Raw genomic sequence first — 19,178 nt, 5'->3', positions numbered from 1 at the left:
CTTAAGGAAAAATGGGACATTTTGGGATCAAATCAGAAACCAGGACGGCTTCTCTAAATCAGGGACGTCCCTGGAAAATAGGGACACTTGGAGGGTCTGTGAACCTTATTGTACCTCAGTTCTAACAACGTTCACTGGCTTGCTATTGGAAACTTGTATGACTGAGCCATAATTATTGTTTGGTTAAAATAGAGAGGCAGCCTTGCATACATAACCATTCCCTCCACGAAAGGATCAGTAACCTTCAGCGAATGGTCTAGTTGTCATTTATTTGCCTCTCTAGGCAACTGCAAATATTCACCTGTCCTGGAAGAATGTAAAGGCTTGTGGCATTTTGAAAGACTCCACTCTTTGTGGATAGGTTTATCCCACACAGAGACACTGCTGTCTCCTATGTGGCATCAATTTCCTGAAGATTAACTATGGAAGGCAAGTTGATCACAGGTAGCAGCACGTTTGACTTTGCTCTCTGCCAAGTCCTGATGAATGATCTACCTCCATCATTCTCTGTTCTGTGGGATCTGGGTCAACAGTACTCTTAGAGCACAACAGACTCATTCCTTCTCCCCGGGAAATCTTGGAATTTCACTGTTTGGCGAAGGTAGTGGGGAGAATCTAACAGGGGTAGCCAATGTGGTGCCTTCCCAAATGCTTTTTGGATTCCAACTCCTATCACTGCTAGCCAGTGACAGTGGTGGCTGGCACAACATCTGGAGGACATCACATTATCCTCCACATCTGGAGGACAACCATGCTCCTCTAACAAAGAATTACCACAATTCCAAGGATTCTTTGGGCCATGACAGTTAAATAGTTTCCATATATTTCTACCCACTTTGTATGTGCATATGCCCTTACTGTTATGAATGGATAACTTCATTAGGCACCAGCAAGCTTCCTTGTGGAGAGGTGCCAGACCCTTTTTAATGTGTGGAATTGATGAGGCAGATGGCGTGTGTGGTCAGGAGACAGAAACAAGGCAAGAGTTTGTAGCTTGTAATTGGCTAAATTTCCTGCACCACTTCCTTCTCTGCAGATCCATCCATGATTTTAAAATACTTGTTACATGAATAAGAAGTATTAGCTTCTGCAGCGTGGATACAGATACGGCTCAAAGGGCATTCCTGGTGCAAATGTATCATTGCAGCCTTCACAAACCTGATGCCCTCCAGCTGTTCTGGACTACAATTCCCATCAGCCCCTGCCTTCCCAGATGGGGTACATTGTACCTGGGATTGTGCTGTTTTGATTAAGGCAATGAGTAGACTTAGAAATAGCATCACAAATGGTAGTGCTGAAGGGCAATTCTGGGGGTTGATACTCCCATCACTCTGGAAAGCAGAGCTCTCCCAAGCACTATTCTCCCCTATGAAATTCACTTTTCATAGCTAAGGGTGAATTCTTTCTTCCTGACTTTGCTTTGTAACCTTTGTTGAGCAGCAGTAAGGATTAGGCACCGTTGGTAAGAGACAATGGAATGTACTTGTCCTTCTTTGGGATCTCTCCTTTCCTCTTGAGATATTTGGACCCAAAGCAAGAGCAGCAATGCTTCTCATATATTCATATATTCGTGGAATCATGGAATTGTAGAGTTGGAAGGGACCCTGAGGAATATCTAGCAATGCAGGAATATGTAGCTGTCCCAAACAGGGATCGAACCTGCAACCTTGGTGCTGGTAGTGGGTTCCTGCTGTCTGATGCCTTTGACCACCCCCTAACTGTGCCCCTTCTCTCTCTGATTTTCAGAAGACATTGGGAAAAGTGCCTCAAACCAGCACTGTGCCGCTGTATGAGGAATCAAAATTCTAATGGTGGGAGATTGAGGACCAGCTGGCACCACCACCAACCTCCATTCTCGTCTTTGACATCTGTACCTCCCACTACACTTGGTGTAGCCCAGCATCTGAGGACAATCTAGGAAGCTGCTGCTGGAAAGGAATGCACAGAACTTGAGTCACCCTCCCTGAGCCAGCTCCTCTGTCCTGGTGGCGTGTCCTGGTGCCCTTTCTGCCAAGGGACCAAAGGCAGCAGTTGCTCAGCGGAAGATAGCTTGTCTTGGCCATTGCAGCCAAATCACTGAATCCAGTGTTTCTTCCATTGCATGGATTGAGAGCGACCATTTGTTAATCCTGTTATGTGTCCAGCAGACCTACTGAATGGGATGTGAAATGGATCCAGAGGAAGATCCTTGCTCCTCAGGGAGAACAAGAAAACACTTGCTCTGTGAGCAGCCCAAACTGAAGCGCAACTCATGATTTGCCACTGGGGAAAGACCTCATCGGGAAGCTTTGTCCCCTTCAAAATGTCCTGCTGGTAGACTATATTTTAGTAAATCAAGCCCCGAGAAGATTCTTTTTAAAGTAACGGACGATAGTTTTGAAATGAGAATGCTCTCTTATTACCCAAATTATGGCAATACTCCAGAAATGTTATGGGGAAAATAGTTTTTAAAGAATATTTGAAATGGACAGCCTGTCATAGGTTGCTTCCACACTACAGCTTTTTAGTATTATTTGAGGGGTGCATAAATTTAATTACTGGTTTCCTTGTACAGTGGTGCCTCGCAAGACGAAATTAATTCGTTCCGCGAGTTTTTTCATCTTGCGATTTTTTCGTCTTGCGAAGCACGGACTTTGGAAAAGCTTCAAAAATCACCAAAGTCTTCAAAAACCTCAAAAAAAGGCTACCACACCGCGTGCTATGAGTTGCTCCTCGAAGTGAATGCACGGTTTTAAGAAAAAGGAAACAAACTTGCAAGACAAAGGAAACAAACTTGAAAGACGTTTCCGTCTTGCGAAGCAAGCACATAGGGAAATCCGTCTTGCGAAGCAACTCAAAAAATGAAAAACTCTTTCGTTTTGCGAGTTTTTCGTCTTTCGAGGCATTCATCTTGCGAGGTACCACTGTATCATTTTATTCTTCTATAATTAAATAACACTGTTTTCAAAGAAAGCGAAAAAAACGAAGTAAGAAAAGCAGTAACTAAAGCCCTGAACATAACCTAACCAAAAAGTATAACGTATCACTAATTGTCCCAGCAGTGCTGGACAAGAAGCAATTAAACTTTGAGGAAACTTTAATCAAAGGCGTAGGAAGTCTTAAAAGCTTTGATAATGTTTTGCCACCACACACAGGACAAGCAGTAACTGCAATTGCATTTTATTGCAAGAGGCAGGAAAAATGTCATAAAACAGGTCTGGAAAAAACACAGGACGACAACACAGGAAACACTGGAAATGCAACAATTTGGCAACAAATTGCCAAATTTGTTAAGGATGGCTGTTTCAGAGAAACGGGCCAGTGTTGGAAGCAATCACAGTATGCAGTGGCTAGCTTTGTGGTTTATGGAAATTATTTAAACCAGATATATTTCATGGAAATCCGCCTTTGACCAGGGGAGGAAAAGTGCAGTTTAATTTATGGACAGAAGATGAACCTTGTGTATTTTGAAATGGTTATGAGTTGAACCATATAGAAATCCCCCACCCACCCCCATGCATACCACGATCATCTGAGACAGAGAAGTGCCGGTTCCAAATTCGAGTGCAATTTCCCTTCATTTTGAAGGCATCAAGTTCTACCGAATACCTGTACAACTCTTAGTTTCATTGTTTGTTCAGATCATGTTGTATAGTATCTGTTGCCAATGTATTGGGAATTTGGGCTTGGTTTATGAGCTCTTTGACTAGGATGTGTCCTGCTATTATTTGGAAAGCACTGTGTAACTATAAAAAATGTATTTTTGTGTACATTAGCTACACAGTGCTACCTCAAATACTGTTCTAAAACCAATGAGCGTTTGATGGTTTTAGAACAAATGCACAACACTCTGCTCCCCGCCCCCATAGCACTTCTAAATTGGACAAGTATCCTTATAATTTAATCTCATTCACAACAAGGCCCCCAAACTCATCTGCGAGAGCCAAGGCAGTCCCAGGTTGAAATCTCTGCTTGGTCATGAAGCCTCATTCATGACCTTGGGTCCTCCATTCTCTGTTAAGTCCAATCTACCTCTCAGGGTTGTTGTTGTGAGGATAAAACAGGGAAGAGGATATCATGGAGCTCCTTGAAGGGTTGGATACAAATAAAATAAATGCGATGAAACTGATCTACTCACCCTCCTCTGTCTCTCTGGGATCTCAGGGATTGTCCACAACTTTGTCTTTCCTCTTTCCAATGAATGGTACTAAACCTGTAGCTTGATGGAGGTAAGTTGTATCTGCTAACTTCTTTGTTTGAAGTCTAGCTATTCATATCCAGGCAATGTATGGCCATTCTTCATAGAAACAGGGGAAGTTAGCACTGAGGCTTTCACATTAATTGGCAGTAAGGAACCATAGATCCAACACCTGGCTTTGTATTATCCTCATTCAGGCCTGCCTACACACTCTTTGAATATACAGTGGTACCTCGGGTTAAGTACTTAATTCGTTCCGGAGGTCCGTTCTTAACCTGAAACTGTTCTTAACCTGAAGCACCACTTTAGCTAATGGGGCCTCCTGCTGCCGCCGCACCGCTGGAGCACGATTTCTGTTCTCATCTGAAGCAAAGTTCTTAACCCGAGGTACTATTTCTGGGTTAGCGGAGTCTGTAACCTGAAGTGTATGTAACCTGAAGCGTATGTAACCCGAGGTACCACTGTACTGCTTCCATTTCCTTATCCAGGGAAATCTGTCTAGTGCTATAGCCCAGTGTTCCCCAACCTTGGGCCTCCAGCTGTTTTTGGACTACAACTCCCATCATCCTTGACCACTGGTCTTGCTAGCGAGGGATGATGGGAGTTGTAGTCCAAAAACAGCTGGAGGCCCAAGGTTGGGGAACACTGCTATAGCCTATCTGAAGAGGTAGATTCTGGGTCTGGCAGGTTCTTACACATGCAGCATTTTATTTTTTTTAATGGTGAAGCATTAACTCTCCCAGCCCATGCAAACCCCGCCCCCCATGCTGCTCTTATCTTTTCTGGCTTATTGGCCAACAACCCAAAAGTGACCCATGAAGCTAATTCACTTGATTGCTCTGCTCATCACTTTTTGAAAGCTTGGAAAGGTGAATGTTAGAAGCAAATTGCAAGAAAGTCACTAGTGCACCTGTTTTTCGAATAAATCTGTGGCACAAGGTCAGAGGGGCAGTAGATAGATCTGTATCTACTGATAGGTCTCTTGGTCTGTGGTAGATTGGAATGGATTTCCAACTCCCTATTGTTGATAGTAGCACCAAAATCTCTCCCCCACCTTCCGCAATTATACTGGGTAACTTTCTGGGTAACCAGAAGTGGATTTTTAGCTCTTTTTCCAGTTCTGTTACTCAAAACAAACTGAACTTAATTCTAAGGGTATGTCATTAGAGGAACACTGAGGTCAGAGGGAAATGAAATGTAAAAAAACAATCTAATGTGTTGAAACTTGAACTTATGTAAATAATTAGTGATTATTCACAGAACAGTATCGATGATAACACAAAGATGCTGTTATTGGTCAGGTAATTAGCACTTGAAATTAGCAGGGTAAAAACCCACTAACTTGCTTCAAGCCACACAAGTGATAAATGTTAACAACTTGCTAAATTACAATTAATAGGTTTCACGCTGGAGGCTTCCTTCAACATTTGTTTACAAATGATCCTTTAAGTCCAGTAACAGTGTCTGAGATGTTAAAATATTCACTGAGCAGCTTCTGATTACTGCCCTTTCTAATGCCATTATTGTGTCTATTATTTTGGGTGTTGGGAGAAAGTAACATGGGGGGGGTGCTCCTCTGTGAGTGGGTGCTTTGGGTTCAGAGTCTTTTAAATAACTAGTGCTCTGGCACAGTCTGGGAATGCCTGTGCTAGTCTTTTAAGTTCAAACAGTTAGGATACAGCAATGTTCTGATAGCATCATTCATGCTTGGGCTGACACCAAATGCCTTGTTTACTTAGCTATAAATGGATGCCTGATCCAGTGAGCTGATGCAGTTCAAAGGTGGCCAATACTGGGCAAGAGGCCAAATCCCTTTCATCTGTTTTCATAAAAGATTTTTAGAAACAAATACCACCCAAGCCAGATGCCTCAGTTAAGGATGCGAATTCTGTATGCTACAGCTGATTTCTAGCTCCATCCTGCCTCTCTGTGACCTACAATGGTATTGTCTACGTTTGTTCTGGCTTTTGTTGTTGCTGTTGTTGTTGCTTGGTTGGCTCACAGACATTCTCATATGTTCACCTATGAACTTTGGGAGCACTATGCATACTTGATCTTGATGCACCTTCCAGGTTTTTTTTTTTTTTTTTTTTTTAGTTAGCCCCTTTTCTGTGCAATGAAACACATACAGTGCAATGTTGCATATGCTTAAGAGTTTGGTGTAGTATGAATTCAGTGTACCGTCATCTTTTAGCAGCATGTTTAGCAGTACTTTTAGCTTTGCTCCAAGTTGGGCTACCTGGAATGCCACTTTCCAAGAGCTGTGCAGCCTCAAAAGATGCTGAGGGAAATGACCCCCATTCTGTATTACAATATTCCATAAGTAAGTCAGATGCACTGCCTTAATAGAGCTAAAATCTCACCCTCCTTATGTTCCACTGTATTCTGAACAACCTAAGAGTAGCACATTAAATGATTAAGACCAGCATTACTATTTTCCAATTTTTATTTTCAGTTTCAGTAGCTTAGTATACTTATTTGCCCTGCAAATTACTTCAGCTGGACTAAATACTGAGCAGCTGGACTAAATACTGAGCACCATTACCAACAAGATCAGAATCCCAATTTCACTTGTTAGCATGCACTTTAAAAAAAGGGGAAATCAACCCTTTAGCATTCGTTCACCACCCCGATTGAAAGGACAAATTAACATACAAAGATCTGTTCAGCACCAAAATGAAAACGGGCAGCCCGACCCTTTGATGAAATACCGTATTTTTCGCACCATAGGGCGCACCGGACAATAGGGCGCACCTAGTTTTGGGAGGTGGAAAACAAGAAAAAATTATTCTGAACCCGAGAAGCCAGAACAGCAAGAGGGATCTGGCTTCTGGGATACCTTGTGGCTGTTCTGGCTTCTGGGGTAACCGCGCCAAGCCTCTTCAGGGCAGCGGGATGAAGGCTCCCCCTGCCCAAAGAGGCTGCGCAGGGCTAAAGCAGAAGCCAGGACAGACGCGTCGCTGAAGGAGCACTGCGCCTTCTCTCTCTCTGCCCAGCGCCCCTCCTTCACAGAAGAGGTGCTGTGCAGAGAGGGAGAAGGGGCATCGCCCTTCAGCGAACCTGGAGAAGGAACAGAAGGAGACCCTTCTGCCGCCCCAAGCCTCGCGCGCCTGGCGGGACCTCCCGCCGGGCGCGCAAGACTTGCAGACACTTGCCCAAGTACGGGGAGCCCTCCGGAGGGCTCCCTGTGCTTTGGGCAACAGGCTGCCGCCCCAAGCCTCACGCGCCTGGCGGGACCTACTGCCGGGCGCGCAAGGCTTGCAGACACTCGCCCGAAGTACGGGAGCCCTCCGGAGGGCTCCGCGTGCTTCGGGCGGCAAGCTGCCGCCCCAAGCCTCGCGCGCCCGGCGGGAGCTCCTGCCGGGCGCGCAAGGCTGGCAGACACTAGCCCGAAGTACGGGGAGCCCTCCGGAGGGCTCCCTGTGCTTCGGGCAACAGGCTGCCGCCCCAAGCCTTGCGCGCCTGGCGGGACCTCCTGCCGGGCGCGCAAGGCTTGCAGACACTTGCCCAAGTACGGGGAGCCCTCCGGAGGGCTCCCTGTGCTTTGGGCAACAGGCTGCCGCCCCAAGCCTCACGCACCTGGCGGGACCTACCGCCGGGCGCGCAAGGCTTGCAGACACTCGCCTGAAGCACGGGGAGCCCTCCGGAGGGCTCCCTGTGCTTCGGGCAACAGGCTGCCGCCCCAAGCCTTGCGCGCCTGGCGGGACCTCCTGCCGGGCGCGCAAGGCTTGCAGACACTTGCCCAAGTACGGGGAGCCCTCCGGAGGGCTCCCTGTGCTTTGGGCAACAGGCTGCCGCCCCAAGCTTCACGCGCCTGGCGGGACCTACCGCCGGGCGCGCAAGGCTTGCAGACACTCGCCCGAAGTACGGGAGCCCTCCGGAGGGCTCCGCGTGCTTCGGGCAGCAAGCTGCCGCCCCAAGCCTCGTGCGCTCGGCGGGACCTCCCGCCGGGCGTGCAAGGCTTGTGGACACTCGCTGGGGCTGCAGGCTGCCGCCCACAAGCCTCGTGAGCTCGCGGGAACTCCCCCCGGGCTTGCAAGTCTTGCGGATAGCTTCCTGAAGCCTGGAGAGCGAGAGGGGTCGGTGCGCACCGATGCCTCTCGCTCTCCAGGCTTCAGCGAAAGCCTGCATTCGCAGCATAGGACGCACACATTTTCCCTTCATTTTTGGAGGGGGAAAAGTGCGTCCTATGGAGCGAAAAATACGGTAGGTTAGTATCTCACCATCCTAAGGTACCTAGAATGCAGGGGATATCACTCAGCCTGTGAAGGGGTCAGCTGCCTCTGGGCATCTCTTTCACAAGTGTCTCTCCAAGGCATTTACATAGCAGAGGCAGATGCTCCTGGAATTTTGGCACTCCGGGTCATTGCCTAGTTTGTCTCTAGGTTGGGCCGGCCCAGCACTAACCTATAACAAACCTATAAGAACGTAAAGAAGAGCCTGCTGGATCAGGCCAATGGCCCATCTAGTCCAGCATCCTGTTCTCACAGTGGCCAACCAGTTGCCCGTGGGAAACCCACAAGCAGGATTTGGGCACAACAGCACTCTCTCCACGTATATGCTGTACTCTAGTAAAGAGAGGCGTATGTGTCCTCATCTTTGTGACTTCAGCAGCAGGCATTGCAGTTAATAAGACAACATTTTAGGAGGAGGTGACTTGGCTTTTTTTTTGTAGCAGCAGTGAGAATCCAATCTCTCTACTTGTCTCTTCAAATCCTTTGTTCTACATGGCTCCTACTTCTATCACCCCAAAACGACGCAATAGTATTTATTTTTTAAACTAGCTTGCTATGCCAGGCTTCTTTTCCAAGCCTGAGGTTTGGTCTAGCTCTTCCCATAAGGCAGTCAAGAACAGTACTATACAGAAGTCGCCTGCTTACGCTTGAATTTAGTGTGCCAAATGGAGACTTGAAGGAAGTACACAGCTACCTTAGGAAGGAATAAGAGGACAGGTGAGGGGAACAGGGAGACGTTATCTAGAACTATAGCCTGTTCTGTTAAAGGGGAAATTGCCAAAGCAGATTCCCCAGAACCTAAAATGAAGAATACAAAAAGTCATGGTACCTCTTGCTAAGGAGACAGACAGAAAATCTGTTATCTCTCCTTTTCCCTACCAGATAAAAAGAAGCTGCAGTTCTGCACAATTTTTGCCTGTTTATTGAAAAACCATGCTTATGGACAAACACACAGCTACTATGTGCCATGATGACTTTGGTCTGGCCTCTTCCCACAATACCAGTCTCCACTGGATTTTGGGCAGTGCTACATTTCCCCTGCCCTGCAAAGGTGATGGGGGGCAAGATATCTATAGCCCTCTCTTCCCTTCCCACCACCAGAACGGAGGATGCTTTAAGAATCATAGAGTTGGAAGGGATCCCCAAGGGTCATCTAGTCCAACCCCCTGCAATGCAGGAAGGCGCCCTCCACCAGGGAAACCCACACCCAGTTTAGAACAGCTCTTCAGGGCTCCGCGTCTGCCACTGGTCGCAGGTCAAGTACTGCCTGTTCAGATCAAAATCAACTGCAAACAAAAGAAAGGATGACGGAAGTCCCAAGAACGATCTGACCACTTGCAGGGTATGGGATGAGGAGGGAAAGTCAAGGAGGCAATGTGGTAGTAGACACTGGAAGATGGCTGGGAGGCTGATAAGGGATCCGTAACTTCAGTTCCGTTTCTTGAGCTGCGATGTTGCTTCTACTTCAAGATACTGCAGCCCAATCAGCATACCCAGGATGGAGAAACCTGAGACAGATGGAAAATGAGAGGGAGCAGAGGACATTGCTACCTCTTCTATATCTTTAGGAGGTGTAATAATAATAATAATAATAATAATAATAATAATAATAATAATTTATTATTTATACCCTGCCCATTAAAATACAGTAATGAATCAAACATTAAAAGCTTCCCTAAACAGGGCTGCCTTCAGATGTCTTCTAAAAGTCTGGTAGCTGTTGTTCTCTTTGACAGCTGGTGGGAGGGTGTTCCACAGGGTGGGTGCCACTACTGAGAAGGCCCTCTGCATGGTTCCCTATACCTTGGCTTCTCGCAGTGAGGGAACCGCCAGAAGGCCCTCGGCACTGGACCTCAGTGTTCGGGTAGAATGATGGGGGTGGAGACGCTCCTTCAGATATACTGGACCAAGGCCGTTTAGGGCTTTAAAGGTCAGCACCAACACTTTGAATTGTGCTCAGAAACGTACTGGGAGCCAATGTAGGTCTTTCAAGACCGGTGTTATGTGGTCTCAGCAGCCGATCCCAGTAACCAGTCTAGCTGCTGCTTTCTGGATTAGTTGTAGTTTCCGGGTCACCTTCAAAGGTAGCCCCACATAGAGTGCATTGCAGTAGTCCAGCCCAAACCCCCTGATGATCTCTCTCAGCGGCTGCATGTAGATGTTGAAAAGCATGGGGGAGAGGACAGAACCCTGAGGCACCCCACAAGTGAGAGCCCAGGGGTCTGAACACTCATCCCCCCCCACTTTCTGAACACTAATTGCATTTGGTTACTAAAGCCCCATTTCAGCTCTGTTCAGTTATGAAGCTTACTTGCTGGCTTTGGCCATATCACTGTCACTTAGCCTGTCCAACCAACCCATCGCAGGGAAAGTGTGAGGGTAAGTTTGTCAGGGGAAAAGCAGGCTACAGCTTTAACAAGCCAAGCACCAAAGAATGGGCTCTACTTACTTGCCACCATTAGGGGTGCCAAGACACCGATTGTTGCAGCTGCTGTGCCATAAATAAACACTTCAGAGAGGAAGTGGCCGAGGGCAAGGAAGAAGGTCAAAAGTGTGATGTTATAGAGGCTGCCGGAGAGAACAAAAAAATGAGAATTATTGCAGGCCACAGAGAGATGCCGACAAAGAAATTAAGAGTCAAGGAGTTAAAAAAGACACAAAGTGAACACACTCAGTTTTTGCACTATGTCAGCGATAGCCAATATGATGATGCCTTCAAAATGCTGTTGGACTCCAACTCCCATGAGACCCCACCAGCATGGCCAGTGGTCAGGGATAATAGAAGTTGGAGTCTAGGAACATCTGGAAAGCACCACACTGGCTATCCGGTAATACAGCTACATGCTAGACTGGCTTCTGCATTTCTTGGAAATGACAGAGAGCCTCTTTCGTTGCTCAAATGGCAATTCAGATGAGCTGGTTCAGTCCATCTTCCACCCACTAGTCACCACATGGGATATATGGCCTTCCCCAGGCTGATTAATAGGATAAACAGCATGGATGGCAAGGGGTGCACCAAGTTGTGGTAGTTGGTATTGCTTTGGTTAAAGCAAGATGGATAAAAATCAACTGGGATTTTTTTATTTTAAAAGTATAGTGACTTCGAGAATAACCAGGTTTGAAGTGACCCTCGATTTACCATCAAAATGTTGAAAACCTACACATACAGCACAACCCTTTATGTCTTCCCAGAAGTACATCCCAGCATTGCTCACTCACCTGCACGGTAAAAAATTACTTTGGTATTATCTAAATCCCTCTTATTGACATCACAATTAGAAAAGAACTGGGGACAGGTTTCAGACTTGCCGCGTAACTCTGGGGAAACAAACAGACCGAGTGCCCGTTCTCCTTTAAAAGTACACTTCACTTTATCGAATGACACAGTACAAATAGCTCCCTCTCAGCATGCAGTTCCTTGCCACTCTGGGAAATGGGAGATGAAGCTGCCAACTTTAATGATAAAAAAAGGGAGCTACTGTGGCTTTTCACACATTATTCCTGTCGAGCCAACAGAGTGGAAGGAGGGTGAGCTGGCTTGCATCTCTGGAACAGACTCTTCAGCTAAACTCTGATCAGTTATGCTTGGCACAGAGGGTAATGGGGACAGCATAGTGCTTTGAAGCCATGGAAGTATTACTAATGAATGAGGACGAAATGGCTACATTTTACTTTAAGTATGTTTGCAGCACTGGCAGTTAAAGAATTGCAATCCAAAAACCTTGCCCTGTGAAACTTAATCTGTGCTTTCAAGTCCACATCTTTCTCTGTAAATAAGTGACATTTAAATTGTGTTTGCAAATGTATTATTTCAATCATGGTGATTTTAAATAAATATATGAAATAGAAACAAAAACCCTGGTATGTTTATATACTGTATGCCATTTGCTTTCCAGTCCTAGGCCATCAAGGTTGAAACCCCAACTCGAGCCATGATGCTTACTGGGTAACCTTGGGCCACTCACAATCTTTCAGCCTAATCTTCCTCACGGGGTTGTTGTGAGGATAAAATGTGGAGGAAAGAAATGTGTATGACAGCTTGAGCTCTGTGGAGGAAAGGTTGATCTAGATATGCAATAAATAAAGCAGATTGTGCAACTAAAATCAAACTGCAAATTGTGTAAATGGCCAGTTTCGTGTAACTGAGGATGCTTTAACCAGGACTGGGGTGATGGAGGGCAAGGGGGGAAAGGAGGAAGAATGGTCTTCATCCTGATGCTTATAAACATGTCAGTCTTACTGATTTCAGTACAATTTAACTTTCTGGTAGGTGTGCTTCACTGTCACTTTGCTTCATCTGCCAGCGGAATAGGAAGGCAAAGGAAGGGAACCCTGTCAATGCAGATGAAAGAGTGATGAAAATGCAAGCAACAAGGGAAAGGGGTTTGTGGGGGTATATTTTTTAAAATGTCAAGATCAGGAGCAGGCAGTCTATGGCAGAGGACTGAAAGCTATTGTGGGTGAACTCAGAGCTGTGCTTCCTTATAGAGGTCCCATATGCCCAACTTGCTATTTTTATAAATTTCTCCAAGCAACTGTCCAACCAGATCTCAAATGCTCCCACTTGCTTTTCTTTTATAAAAAGGTTACCAGCTTCAAAAGCTCTTTGCATTTATCCTTCAACTGCTCCTTTAACAGTTTGTTACTTTTATCACAGGAAGCCTTCCACTGGCAGTTCAAGACCAAGACAGTAGACTGTTGTCCCATCTTAAGCCTCCTGCAGAGGCTCTCCTGACCTCTCAGACAAGCAAACTAGGTCTCTTAGCACACACAGTGCCAAGCGAATGCTGAAGTCAAGCCAAATAGAAACATAAGCTCAGCCCATTCATGCATATGGCTTTCTTGGAAATCACTGACACAAAATATATGAATGGAATAGAAGTTCCAAAAACAACTTCCAACAGAAGATGACTGAAAGTGTACTTGTGAGCTATCCAAATATCACCAAAAGATAGGGCAAATACCTAATTAGAGTGTTTCCACTTTTGATTCCAGACCTCTAATCAAACACGTGCTGTAGAATAGCTACCTACATTTTGATCTTACATCAGTATTATGCTAAACAGTCTTTCCTTCATGCCTGTGCGAATGAAGCATTTCAAGAAAATAACACTTGTTGCCTCAACTGTACAAGCTAAAAGAGTTTAGGATAACCGGGAGGGAGTCAGGCAGTGACACCATGAGGGTCTGCGCCAGCCAGATTATTCCCTGCTCCCATATAACCAACACCATCAGCCACGTGTGAAGGAAAAAGGCGGCCATGGGGAGGGTTTTATTTTCATTTGCTGGTATAAGATGTGTAAAATTGTAAATCGGCTCTAACGCCTTGACAAAAAGGTGGCATAAAAACCAATAAATAAATAAACCAATGCCCTCCAGATAAGTGTTGGACTACAACTCCCATCTTCCCTGACCAAGGGCCATGCTGGCTGGGTCTGATGGGAGGTGGAGTCCAACGACACTTGGAGGGCCACAGGTTACCAACCCCAGCTATAGGGGAATAGAAAAGAGTTACTGTGGCACCCAAGTGTGTACATGATTGGGAGGTTGGTAAGACAGTGCCCCCCCCTTTAGCATTTATTGTACATACGTCTTGTTGCGGATATCAATGGCACAGTAGCAGCGAATTACAGAGGAGAGTAAGGTCCAAATGCCAAAGGTCCGAGCCTGGAGGCCATTTACTGTGTAGAGATAACAAATATAGAATTACTAGGGTCTGTTGCCCCTGCTTGCTCCGCTCACTAACCCCACTGACCCCTTCGCCCACCCCTCCTCCCTTTGCACATGACCAACCTCCCTTTATACTTGCTGACCCCTTACCCATCCCCTCAAAGCCCCCGCCACAGTTCAGCCCAAGCCCCTCTGCCCATTGCTCCTGCCAGCCCACACCATCTTTTAAAGGAGGGGTCAGGGGCTTCGCAGAGCAGTTCGCCAAACTCCAATGTGATGGCAGGCAGGTGGCCAAGGAAACCTGTTTCACAGCAAAGCAGGCACTTCACCAAGCAGTTTAACAAACCACTCTGTGAAGCACCTGCCCTTCCCCATGAAGCCTTATTGCAGCCATGGTTACTGGTGGGAGGGGGACGACCATTTGGGAAGCGCTTTCCAAAGTGGTTTGCAAAATTGCTCTGTGAAGTACATCCTCCCATTTAAACAGCTTGCCTAGGCTGCCTGCCACCAAGTCGTCTACCTGCCTGCATTCATGGTGGAGTTGACAAAGGCAGCCACATGAACTGCAGCATAACAACCCTTCTTATGTATATATGGGTGGGGGGCAACTATCTTTTCTGATACTCTCCCAGTCTAGGCAAAGCTAAGCAGTAGGTATGGATAGGGCTCAAGACTAATGGAGTTGGAAAGCGTCGTAGGGGTCAAGGTCTTTCCAAATGCTGGAGTAATGCTACTATCAATACACAAGGGAGCAGAGGAAATGCTACTGGCAGTTAATTAAAACTACTCGTTTACTTGAAGTTTGGTTTACTGGTACTTTAGCTGAAGCCAGAAGATCCCTGTCTCTTCACATAAGGGTATATGGTTGTGTTTGGGATGGAAGGACTAGTCTTAAAAAATGTAGATGAGCTATTCAGCATTGGACAGGAATGCATGTATAGCTTTGAAGGGGACAAAAATCTAGAAAAGGTGGCAGTGAATTCAAAATGGTGTGGAAGATGGTGTGTAATAATGTGCCAGGCAGTGCTTCAGTAGATGCCTATGCTTCTATAATAAGGTCTATTCTGCATAAAAAGACATCCATAATATCTGCACTTCCTGGGCCAAGAGATACCTTCTATTAACAATTCTGGTTAGTGGCTTGAATGCTGTTCAACAGTGATTGTCTACAATGGGAACTTTTGCTGGGATGATGTCATCTGGGTGGTTGAGTGCCAGCAGCACAGTCTTTTCAGATGGACCATAATATCTGGAAATGCCCAAAGCTCATAATATGGCAGGATTTGCTAGACTCTTCTTATACTGTGAGTATAATTGTATTACATAAGTGTCTGAGATTGTATTTCTTAGATGGGGAAATATAGCGGATTGGCTGATTGTAGAATCAAAGGACATGTGGAACTGTGCATTCACTTTGAAGCAAATAAGCCCATAAGGACCCATGGAAAATGCTCGTTTTAGTACTGCAGTAAATGCTTGAGACCACTCCAGTGTGGATATGGAACTGCACTATCTTCTGCGTTAATGCATTATGAGGTGACAGAATATCACTACGGGTGAAAGGGAGATTAATGGAAAGGGCTTTAACTCAAAGGCAGAGCACATGCATAGTATGCAAAAGGTCTCAGGTTCAAGGTCTGGCATCTCCAAGTAGGGGTGGAAAATTCCTACGTCTGCAACCCAGAAGAACCACTGCCAGCAAGAGTAAATCACATCAGGATAGGTGGACCAATGGATCAATTTGGTATAATGCTGCATGCTATGTTCCTAAGGGCTGTCTGACACATTTGCAACTATGTGGTCTTATATTTATTTCACCACATACACATGCTCCAGAAAGCTATAATGGGCCCCTGCCCTCCATTTCATGTAGAAATAGTGAAACAAACACAAGCCTCTTTTTTTTTTACACATCATTGAGGTTTTGGTATACCAAAGGTACACAGAGTGTTTCACCTAAATTTGTAACACGTTTAGTGGCCTTCAAGCTGTCACTGTTCAAGCAAAAATAGCACTAGCCACCTCTAGAAGTTTAAGTAAGCAGAAGGTGGGTTATTTTGAAAAATTTTCAGATCTCAGGCAAGATAACCCAGGATTAAGGTTCCAGCATTTCTTGAGTGCAAAAATGACAACCTGTGCATCTTACCGAGGCTTGGTTTGCCAGTGTATAGTTTCTCAGAGAGGAAACTGTGATCTCTGAAGCTTTGCACTGTGTTCCCCATGGCAATAATGGACACCATAACTAGCCAGCTACGGAGTACATTCAGGAAACGGCTCATCTTGAAGTGTCAAAACACAATCTGCTAATGGGAACAAAGACAGAATCCAGAATTCACAATGCTTCCATGCTTCATAATTCAGTCACCCTCCTTTCCTCCTAAAGTAGTGTAAAGGGGCTTCATAAGAATCACAGCAAGGGCCATAAGCTTATTTTATCATTCCCCTCCATCCAATTTGTCTATCTATACGAGAGCATTCCATAATAATTACAAAGATGGAAATCTCACACACATCATCCACAAAGCCACTGGCCTTTCTTCCAGAGAGGACTGGCAGCTAGCTGTCTTTACTTTGATCCTCTGCATGCTGCCTTGGGGTTAAACCACAATGGACACGGCGGGGCTTATTTCACAGTAAATACGTTTAGGATCGGCTACTGGAGAGAGGATCAGCCATGAGAAATCATTTTATGTTCAAAATCCTAATTTAATCTATAGCAGAGATAGCTGGCTGCCCAAAGGGGGGAAAAGGGAGCACGAAGCACAGTTGGTTTTCCAAGATGCTTAGCTTTGTGCCTATACAGCTATATCCAGTGTAGACGATTGCATTTAGGAATGATGATTTTAAACGCTAACTCGCTTCTTTGCAGCCTTGTAGTTGGCCCTAGCATTAACCATTCTCGCCCCTCTCCCACCGAAGGGACCAACGTTTGTACCTACAACGTTTGTCATATTTAGGAATGCCCTCAGCTCGCCCAAATTCAGTTCCCACGCTGCAATGCCACCTGCTCGCTTAACCTCCAAACCTACCCGCATCCACATCGCGCCTCTTAGTTATCCTCCACCCCCAAAATGCAACCCCACCCATCAATGGACACCCTACATCGCCTTACCTGGTCCTCAGCCGCAGCAGCTCTCCACCCTCCCTCAAACCAGAGCAGCAGCAGCAAGCACCAGTCCCGCCTCCCCGCACTCTACGCAACGATTAGCGCACTGTTGGAGCTTGCCTTCCCCTGATTGGCCGCTACGCCCATAGCTAGACCTCTCCTCCGCGCCACATGGGAAGCGTAAGCGACTGCGCCAATCACACGCGTGGAACCCTTCTGAGGCGCTGTGACGTTTTCATCAAAGGCGGGGTTAGAAGAACCGACGGCGCTACGGCCTCCTCGGTTCATTTTCTTTCTTTCTTTCTTTTTTAACAGAGGGAATCTTGCAAGACGCCATCTTAGCAGAGGCAGAGGTTCGAACGAACGGGCGAGTGTTCCTTCGTGCGCACGCGCTCGAGGAAGGAACCCTAGCGGGAGCCGAGAGCCGGCGCTTGCGCAGACGCGTCTTGGGCGAGGGAGGGAACGGTTGCCTGTTGGTTGTTGTAGTAACAGGAGAAGCGCCGGCGGGAGACGCGGCTACCGGGCCCGAAGGGAGATGAAGCAGCAGGTAGGGCGCTGGGGGAGCCCGGCAGTGACGGCGCTGGCAGCTGCAGAGCTTGCTTAGGCAGGCGGGTTGTGCTTGGGCGGCGGCAGCGTCTTCTCCCCCGCTCGACAGGAAGGACCAGGCGGCCGGGGGGGGGGGGAACCTGCCTTGGAACCGAGGGCGAGGGGCGCCTCTCGCCCGAACAGCCCCCTTTTGCCTAAATAGAGGGCCAGGCCGGGGCTGAGCAGCAAAGTTCGCGGAGTTCCCAGCGGTGATTCCTGAGGGCCACGTGCCGGACCCACTTTCCCCTCACACTTTCACCCCCCCAACCCCCTACAGACTTGGGATGGGGGCCCCGTTTGTGGGGGAAACGCGTCCTGTGGGAACGGTGTGCGCTTCAAGTTGGGGCTGAGAGACGTCGCTACCCACTTGCAGTGTCTCCCCCCTCCCCCCCTCGGTGTCCCTGCACCTCAATCCCTAGGGCTGCCTGATTCAAATTAAACATCTTATTTTGAACAAACTCCGCAGTTTTGGGTTGCGGAGCGACATTATCCCACTGTGGTGTGTGGGGGGGGGAGGGATTGGAGTTTCATTTTGAGGAAGGAGCTGTAGGAAAGCTTGCCTCGGGCTGCCGGGAAAAGAGCCCCCAAAGTCACAGTAGGAGAGTGTGAACCGAATAAAAAGTTGATAAGGAAACGGTGCTGAGCTGAATCTGAGTTGAACTTCTGACAACCGGCAAGTTTTCAGCACAGGCGCCTCTCTCAGCTCTCCCCTTCCAGTCTATGGTATATTGTATAATCTTTCAAGCCGGTAGATTAGAGCCGGTGAATTAGTGGGCAATACATGTCAACGTGTCTGGGATAAGGATATATGTAACTGTCAGGTTGTGACTGGAGTGGATATTTTAAGTGTTGATTCCCATAGCGGTACTAGTAGTGTAATTCACCTGGAGGAGGAAGGCAATCATAGTACAGTGGTACCTCGGGTTACATACGCTTCAGGTTACATACGCTTCAGGTTACAGACTCTGTTAACCCATAAATAGTGCTTCAAGTTAAGAACTTTGCTTCAGGATGAGAACAGAAATCATGTTCCAGCGGCACAGTGGCAGCAGGAGGCCCCATTATCTAAGGTGGTGCTTCAGGTTAAGAACAGTTTCAGGTTAAGAACGGACCTCCGGAACGAATTAAGTACTTAACCCGAGGTACCACTGTACAGCCTTCTGCCAGTTATTTGTTCATTTAATTTTATCAGGTATATTTATAAACCTCTGAGCCTCAAGGTAATGCCATGCACTATACAGAAATACAAATAAAATAAGTAAGAATTGATAAGCGTTCTCAAAATGCAGGAGGCACTGTTGCCATTTCTGCATGAAGTGCCTGTGAAAATATGGCTTAGATCAATATTAAAGGTGGTCTGTTAGAGAGTATTAATTATTCATATTGGTATCCTCCCCTTTCTCTA

At 46.6% G+C, this 19,178-nt stretch overlaps 3 protein-coding genes and 1 long non-coding RNA gene across 10 annotated transcripts in view; 3 read left to right on the top strand and 1 right to left on the bottom strand.

Moving 5' to 3' along the window:
• The window catches only part of FLVCR2 (FLVCR choline and putative heme transporter 2), a gene marked incomplete at its 5' end in the record, with an annotated part of 52,901 nt that extends 40,633 nt beyond the window's left edge, over positions 1 to 12,268 (top strand). For 2 of the 3 annotated variants that reach the window (XM_081862892.1, XM_081862891.1), the window contains one exon: positions 1,747 to 2,355. In XM_081862892.1, coding sequence (XP_081719018.1) covers positions 1,747 to 1,809 — 63 coding nt within the window. In that variant the 3' untranslated portion in view covers positions 1,810 to 2,355. Of the gene's footprint in view, positions 1 to 1,746; positions 2,356 to 11,504 lie in introns of those variants that run through there. The other variant, XM_081862893.1, reaches the window with a different exon arrangement.
• LOC309344853 lies at positions 2,515 to 6,602 on the top strand. Its single transcript, XR_014157910.1, has 3 exons — positions 2,515 to 2,540; positions 2,898 to 4,208; positions 4,845 to 6,602. It is a non-coding gene; the product is annotated as an uncharacterized lncRNA (long non-coding RNA).
• On the bottom strand, positions 9,312 to 17,313 carry ERG28 (ergosterol biosynthesis 28 homolog). 2 transcript variants are annotated; one of them, XM_081867007.1, is made up of 5 exons: positions 17,195 to 17,313; positions 16,229 to 16,385; positions 14,003 to 14,093; positions 10,862 to 10,980; positions 9,312 to 9,920 (listed from the first exon to the last, which is right to left on the bottom strand). In XM_081867007.1, the coding sequence occupies exons 2-5, from the start codon at positions 16,359 to 16,361 to the stop codon at positions 9,841 to 9,843; spliced, it is 423 nt and encodes a 140-aa protein (XP_081723133.1). In that variant the 5' UTR covers positions 16,362 to 16,385; positions 17,195 to 17,313; the 3' UTR covers positions 9,312 to 9,840. The 2 variants fall into 2 exon arrangements, with proteins under 2 accessions (XP_081723133.1, XP_081723134.1); XM_081867008.1 differs by having other exon boundaries at positions 16,229 to 16,387; positions 17,198 to 17,285.
• Positions 17,314 to 17,588: 275 nt separating this feature from the next.
• The window catches only part of TTLL5 (tubulin tyrosine ligase like 5), a 113,417-nt gene continuing 111,827 nt past the window's right edge, over positions 17,589 to 19,178 (top strand). For all 4 annotated transcript variants that reach the window (XM_081858648.1, XM_081858650.1, XM_081858649.1 and 1 more), the window contains exon 1: positions 17,589 to 17,735. The gene's annotated coding sequence lies outside the window, so the exon portion shown is untranslated. The remainder of the gene's footprint in view (positions 17,736 to 19,178) is intronic.

Source organism: Podarcis erhardii (genome assembly GCF_964252035.2).
Source record: "Podarcis erhardii genome assembly, chromosome: 1".
Taxonomy (NCBI): domain Eukaryota; kingdom Metazoa; phylum Chordata; class Lepidosauria; order Squamata; family Lacertidae; genus Podarcis; species Podarcis erhardii.
This window is presented reverse-complemented; position numbering and strand designations above follow the sequence as displayed.

Excerpts from the sequence above, each read along its gene's own strand:
- ERG28 (XM_081867007.1), bottom strand. The coding sequence starts at position 16,361 with ATGAGCCGTTTCCTGAATGTACTCCGTAGCTGGCTAGTTATGGTGTCC. Across the intron at positions 10,981-14,002 it reads ATTGATATCCGCAACAAGAC|CCTCTATAACATCACACTTT; the intron begins GTATGTACAATA and ends TCTCTCCGGCAG. Across the intron at positions 9,921-10,861 it reads GGCACCCCTAATGGTGGCAA|GTTTCTCCATCCTGGGTATG; the intron begins GTAAGTAGAGCC and ends CATCTGTCTCAG.